Source organism: Dipodomys ordii, unplaced genomic scaffold, assembly GCF_000151885.1.
Source record: "Dipodomys ordii isolate 6190 unplaced genomic scaffold, Dord_2.0 Scaffold66, whole genome shotgun sequence".
Lineage (NCBI taxonomy): Eukaryota > Metazoa > Chordata > Mammalia > Rodentia > Heteromyidae > Dipodomys > Dipodomys ordii.
Genome location: NW_012267282.1, coordinates 3,903,119 through 3,910,496, shown reverse-complemented (window position 1 = coordinate 3,910,496; position 7,378 = coordinate 3,903,119). Strand labels below are relative to the sequence as shown.

Below are 7,378 nucleotides of genomic sequence, written 5' to 3'. Positions count from 1 at the left end.
TGGTGCATGGATTGTAGGACAGGGAAGCAAACTAAAACCTCAGTGAAGGCATTTACCACTGAGATGTCACATCTTCGAGACTATAACTTAGGCACTAAGAAAGCTTTTGTAAAGGGTTACATTCTCTGGAACAGCTCCCTGTTATGTTGTTCAGTGTAGATGTGGAACCTCCACAGACGGAACCAATTAAAGACAGAAACTGTGGGCTTAGCCTAAGGAACAAATATGACAGAGACTAGAACTAAAGCTATAATGAAGAAACCACTCAGGGACATCAACAGGCAAACACTGTTGTCATGTACAGCCTAGGACAGAAATACAGCTGTGTGATGACATGGCAGACACGCCACTTCCATTTCGCCTCTGGGAAGGCAAAGCAGAGCCTGAGCTCTCTGCTTTAAGAGCTGTTTTCATTTGCATGCCCGCACAGGTTACCCGCCGCACTTCTTACCGTATTTCTAGAGGTGTTGACTAAAGACTCCAAACTTAAAAAAATTCAAAAACCAGTGTCTTTTATATACATGTGGATTATCCTTCCTTCAGGAAATCAGGAACACAGAAGAAGCAGGAAGAAGAAAGCAGCAAGGGAGCAGACCCCAAAGCAACTTCTGCACTTCTAGTCTCTGTAGGTTTTGGTTCCTTTCAGCAAGTTGTTCAGTGACGGCTGGTTCTGCAGATTCCTTGCTAAGAAGTCTCCTTCGAACACCCTAGAAAGGTTTTTCCATCAGAGCTTCTATCCAGCTAGTTCCATTCATTAGTTTAGTGGTGGCAATTACATATTCTGTGCCACCATCTTCCAACTGTGAGAGAAACCGCAGGGCAGCAATTTCAGCAAAGGTTACACCCCCAAGGAAAAACACCAGAGTGACTCGGTTTTCTCCTGGTTGACCTAAAATGTAAACATTTCACAATTCAAAAGTCTTTAGTATTGGTACATTTCTTTCTACCTTTTAGAACATTTTTTCCCACTCTTACAAATAGAAATATCAACTGGCTGCCAGTGGCTCATGACTGTAATCCTAGCTATTCAGGAGGCTGATATCTGAGGATCACGGTTCAAAGCCAGCCTGGGCAAGAAAGTCTGTGAGACTCTTATCTCCAATTGACCACCAAAAACCTGGTAGTGGAACTGTGGCTCAAGTGGTAGAGCACTATCCTTGAGTAAAAAAGCTCAGGGACAGCTTCTTGCCTCTGAGTCCAAGCCCCTGGACTAGCACAAAGCAAAAGTCAAAAAACACAGAATAGAAAGATCAACAGGCCTTGGTGCAGATAGTTCATCTGAAACCCAGCAACACTGGTTTTGATCTCGTGCCTTTTCTTCTGGGAGCCTCGATGGAGAGATGGAAACCTGCTATACCCAAGTGAATACTGAGGCTCCGGTGTGCATAATAGACACTGACATCTGACTCCTTAATGCTTTACAAAGCAACTTTCCAATACCTGAAAACCACACTAGCAGCATATAACTGCCCACAGATGAAGACTTACGTTTCTTTTGCAGCCCTGTGGGAAGCGGCTGGCGCTCCTCAAAGTGGGGCCCTGGGAGTATGCGGAGCACCTCCTCGATACTCCGCCATCCCGGCCGCGAGAGCAGCTGGGCCAGTCGCACGCTGAGCGGGGCATAACCACTGTACACATATGAAATGTCTGTTGGATTCTGTTAAACAATGAAAGAGAAAAGAGCCTATAAGCAAACAAATGGAAACCCTGCTATGAGTAATTAAAAGGCACCAGAAAGAATGGTACAGATTCTCCACTGCACCCCTCTTGTCTCTCTAAATCACCGTTTGACAGCATTCATTTCCTGCTGATATTTGGAAGGATGTACTGTTTTAACAAAAGAGAAAATGACTTGTAGAAAGCAAGGCAGGTGTCTCGACTGAGCAGCATGTGTGGTTGTGGTGGGTTAAAGGGAGACGTGCATCTCACTTGCTCATTGACATCATCCATCCAGAGACGCAGTGTCTTCCGAATCGTTGGGTGATTGTTTCTGCCTCCTGTCTGTGGCTTTAGCAGGCCGGCCTTCTCTAGGTTGTTCAAGGTCAGTATGTGCTCATAGCCATAAGTCTGCAAGAGAAGTAATTTGCCCTCCATGTCAGATCAGAATGGCTACAATTCCAACAGTACTTCCAACAAATTAATCTGGTATGCATGGCAAGTTTCAGCAGTGACCATCAAATGGGCCTAGGGGACAGAGCAGAGGGTGAAACTTGTGCTAATATGGCTTGCTTCTTACTGCTCCTTCAACTTGGAGTTCCTATTTGTTACTCTAAAGTCACATTTAGAGCCCAACCTAATGAGCATCAAATACATTCTATTTACATATGGAATTTAATTAGCTCTGTAAAAGGATTAGCAAGATCTGTCTGTAGAGGTATATATTCTAGTAGTATCTACTGTTAAGGACAAATAATAACAATATACTCTGTAAAGGATTTTTTTTTGCCAGTCCTGGGGTTTGAACTCAGGGCCTGGACACTGTCCCTGAGCTTCTTTTGCTCAAGGCTAGCTCTCTACCACTTGAGCTATAGCACTACCTCTAGCTTCATGCATGCTAGGCAAGCACTCTACCACTAAGCCACATTCCCAGCCCAACGATTTCTTTTTAAAAAGACAATAAATATATAATTGCAGACTCTACTACTTCCTATGCATGCAATTCTGCTCCAAGCACTCTATGTTCATCAACTCTGTCATCTTCTAACTCCACTAGGTAGGTAGGTATGATATGATCATCATTTGACAGAGGTAGTGAAATGACCTGCTCAAGGTCACAAGGCATGAGCACAGAGCTGGCTGCACGCAGCCGGTCTTCTCACTCTAAAGTGAGATGTACACATTCACTGTCTACATGCACAGGTGGAAGTCTGGAAGGAGGCAAACCATCTTGCTGGCATGGGTCCCAGCTGGAAGACAGGGGGGCACACAGGACAGGGGGTACTCATATTTTGCTTCATATACTTCCACAGATTGCTTGTATAACTTTAAAAAATACAAAAGCCAAAATAATGAATGCTTATGTTTTTTGGTTTTGGAGACAGGAACCGGCTGTGGAGCCCAGGACTCAACTATAACCCCCCCCCCCAACACACTGGTACACACTTCCAATAGATCCCTGCACACATCTTCTGACCAGGGGATGTCCACTACTATTGTTTATTGTATAAGTAGAGTAAACAATGATTCTCAGAGATTCAGAACAAGTCCTTGGTGGTAAAGAATTAAAAAGATAGTAACTACATGCCAAAACAGTATAATTATACACATACATGCATGTTTATAGACTGAACTTGGGACTGCTCCTATGCTAGGCCAGTGCTCTACCACTTAAGCCACACTCCCAGTACTTTTATTTTGGTTTCTGAAACACTGTCTTAAGCTATCAATGTCTGGGTTGACTTCAAATTCTAGTTTTTCTTACCTCTGCCTCTTGAGTAACTGAGATTATAGGTGTGTACTACCATTCCTGACATGGTCTAGTTTTAGAACATGCTGTTGTCCCCCTGGCAAATTGACAGTTTTAGAGTATATTACCTGGAGAATCTCTCTTTTATAATAATCCAACACTTTTTGTTTAAGCCCACTGTTGCACACAGATTGCAGGCAAATCAGCCTTAAGACCTTGATCAACGGATGCTTTTGGGCAATACAGTCCTCGATGTAATTGTTGACCTAGAAGCAGAGTATATACATTAAGCACTGACTATCTAGTGTGGGACTTAAAGAATTTGATGTTTATTACTATTTGGCTAAGTCAAAGTTATGAGGCTAGCTCACTGTTTTTTCATAGCTCCCCAACACTGTCACACACCTCCTGGCCCCCACGCAAGTATCAGATCAAATGATGACAGCCCAAGGCTATATGGACTCATATGCTTACCTGGCACTCCTTCTCTATGGCCACCTAATGAGAGGTGGCTGAGTGTTTAGGCCTTGTGTGATATAGTCATCTCAAGAACAGTAGCAATTTTTTTTGGGGGGGTCAGTTGTGGGGTTGAACTCAGGACCTCACGCATGCAAGTCAAGCACTCTACCACTGAAGCCACCTTCCCAACCACTTTTAAGATGTTTTAATGAAGCCAAATATTTAAACAAATAAAGATAAAATTCTCACAAGAAAGCATTTTATTTTTTATTTTCTGGGTCTTGTCGTGGGGCTTGAACTCAGGGCCTGGACACTGTCCCTGAGCTCTTCAGCTCAAGGATAGTGCTCTACCACATTGAGCCACAGCACCACTTGAAGTTTTCTGTTGGAGGTATGAGTCTCACAGACTTTCCTGCCTGGTCTGGTTTTGAACAATGATCCTGATCTCAGCCTCCTAAGGAGCTAGGGTGACAGGCATGAGCCATTGCTGCCAGGCGATATCCTAGTTTTTTTAAGTTTTGCATACTGAAGATCAAACCACGGTCTCACGCGTAGTAGGCTGGTCCTCTACAATTAAGCTATATCTCCAACCCAAATGTGAATATCTTATCTACTGCAGTCTTTAAAATCTTGGATTTCACGGAGACCACATCTCATCTTGCCAGGTATTACAGAAAGCATCTTACATAGAGTAATATATCTCATTATATATCTTGTCCTTGATAAAAATCACTTTTCACATTCTATTTTTGCTTCTAAAAATACTTAGGCATGGCTTGGGAATCAGAGCAATAGCATATCTGGTTATAATCTTATGTCTGATAAGCTTTCAACTATCTGTTAGAACAGTCATATCCAACACATACCTTATCCGTGTCTATTCCAGACATAAACTCCTGTTCCACTGTTAATTTATCAAAGAAGTCTTCAGAAGCTAAAAATGTAATTAGCAAATTTGCAACTTAGAATTTCAGTAAATGTTGATTTATGTGATTTTTATATACAAAGTAGGGTAAGAAACAAGACATGCAAAAAGGAAAAGCAAGTGCCAGATGAAATTATTACCTGTCTCAAAAACAAAAACAGTGACTGGAACAGTGACTAGAAGTTGGCCCTACATTGTACTTTTGCAGACTGACTACAGTACACGGGTGTCAACCTCAGGATTTACATACTGACCCAGGATTTATAAACAGACTCCTGATTTATATACAAATTTGGGATTTACACAGACTCCTGACTTACATACAGACTCAGGATTTACAGGCAGATTCAGGACTTTGAGGATGGAGAAAGCTAATTTTCTTTTTTTTTTTTTGTCGGTCGTGGGGCTTGAACTCTGGGCCTGGGCGCTGTCCTTCAGCTCTTCAGCTCAAGGCGAGCGCTCTACCACTTGAGCTACAGCACCACTTCCGGTTTTCTGGTGGTTTATTGGAGATAGGAGTCTCACGGTCTCTCCTGCCCGGGCTGGCTTTGAACCGCGATCCTCAGATCTCAGCCTCCTGAGTAGCTAGGATTACAGGCGTGAGCCACCAGCGCCCGGCTGAGAAAGCTAATTTTCTATGAAAGAATTTTCTAAGCACATTTCACTTTTCTCAGTTTAAACTTATTTCTACTTCTGTTTCAAGGAGAGCACTCTACCCCTTGAGCCACAGCACCATTTCCGGTTTTCTAGTGGTTTATTGGAGATAAGAGTCTCACAGACTTTCCTGTCTGGGCTGGCTTTGAACCGTGATCCTCAGATCTCAGCCTCCTGAGTAGCTAGGAATATAGGCGTGAGCCATCGGGGCCCGGCTTCAATTTTCATCTAAGATTCAAAACTGCCTTATCTGGCAAATACACCCCTGCTTTAATGAACAAACACTTTGGGTTTAACATAAATCTTGTGAGCTTTTCCAAAATATTAAACATGGGTTTCTTATATGGCAGTTCTGCAAAACAAAATCTGTAATTTTCTGAACTTCAAAAAGGGGGTTACAACGTAACATGTTTGAGGGGCCAGTGTTTCTTGGTCACAGAAAAAAGTTTGTTTTTTTTTGGGTCCGGTTGTGGGGCCTGAACTCTGGGCCTGGGCGCTGTCCCTCAGCTCTTCAGCTCAAGGCTAGTGCTCTACCACCTGAGCCACAGCACCACTTCCAGCTTTTTTCTTTTTGCTTATGTGGTGCTGAGGAATCGAACCCAGGGCCTCAGGCATGCAAGGCAAGCGCTCTACCACTGAGCCACCTTCCCAGCCCCACAGAAAAAAATTCTGAAAAGTGACAACAAATCTACCCCAAAACAAAAACCAAAAACACAAGCTAAAAATCCCAGAACACTGTATTACTCTTCCCAAGTAATCTTTCACTGTGGGGAAAAAAATGTGTTAATTAATTAATACCAATAGAGTTAATCACAAATGGAATATTATTCTTTTTTGTGTGTGGTAAAGGAAACTGAGCCCATGTCCTACCAACTGAACCATATCCCAGCCTTTTAAAAATCTTTTGTAGCTTTTTTTTTCTTTCTTTTTTTTTCCAGGGCTGAGGACTGAACCCAGGGCCTTGTGTGAGCTGGGCGGGCACCCTTCCACTGGGCTAAACCCCCAGCCCTCCTTTTTTAAATCTTAAGATAAGGTCTTATTATCTTTTTGTCTAGGCTGGCCTCAAAGTGTTGATATCCTTCCTACTGCCTATGCCACTCAAGTAGCTGGGATTATAAGCATGTGCCACCACACTTGGCTATAAGTGGAATATTCTCAGCTGTTAGCATTCATACTCTTACTTAATAATGAAAGCATACACGATGTTAAAATAGAGCTGACAGGCCTGGGTTGCAGCTCAGGGGTTCAGTGCATAAGGCCATGGTGTCTGGTCAGGTAAGGTAAAAAATAAATTTAAAAAGCAAAACAAAATAATTACCATTTAAATTTTTTTTTCCCCTGGAGCCAGGTGCCAGTGGCTCACGCCTGTAATCCTAGCTACTCAGGAGGCTGGGATCTGAGGATCAGGGTTCAAAGCCAGCCCAGGCAGGAAAGTCTGTGAGACTCTTATCTCCAATAACCCACTAGAAAACTGGAAGTGATGCTGTAGCTCAAGTGGTAGAGGGCTCGCCTTGAGCTGAAGAGCTGAGGGACAGCGCCCAGGCCCAGAGTTCAAGCCCTACCACTGATGAAAAAAAAAAAATTCTGGGCTGGGAAGGTGGCTCAGTGGTAGAGTGCTTGCCTAGCATGCATGAGGCCCTGGGTTTGATTCCTCAGCACCACATAAGCAGAAAAAGCTGAAAGTGGAGCTTGAGTTTAAACCTCAGGACTGGCAAAGAAAAAAAAAGTAAAAAAAATTTTTTTAGTTTTATTTTTTAACACGCCTCTAATCTCAAGAGTTTGAGGCAAGCCGGGTGCTGGTGGCTCACGCCTGTAATCCTAGCTACTCAGGAGGCTGAGATCTGAGGATCGCGGTTCAAAGCCAGCCCGGGCAGGAGAGACCGTGAGACTCCTATCTCCAATAAACCACCAGAAAACCGGAAGTGGCGCTGTAG

At 43.3% G+C, this 7,378-nt stretch overlaps 1 protein-coding gene across 1 annotated transcript in view; it reads right to left on the bottom strand.

Moving 5' to 3' along the window:
* Positions 1-274: 274 nt before the first annotated feature.
* Positions 275-7,378, bottom strand: part of Vps33a (vacuolar protein sorting 33 homolog A (S. cerevisiae)) — a 19,083-nt gene continuing 11,979 nt past the window's right edge. Inside the window, exons 9-13 of the mRNA XM_013023173.1 lie at positions 4,732-4,799; positions 3,535-3,672; positions 1,930-2,067; positions 1,489-1,657; positions 275-889 (exon numbers count right to left, since the gene is read on the bottom strand). Of these exons, the coding sequence (XP_012878627.1) occupies positions 708-889; positions 1,489-1,657; positions 1,930-2,067; positions 3,535-3,672; positions 4,732-4,799 (695 nt within the window). The 3' untranslated portion in view covers positions 275-707. The remainder of the gene's footprint in view (positions 890-1,488; positions 1,658-1,929; positions 2,068-3,534; positions 3,673-4,731; positions 4,800-7,378) is intronic.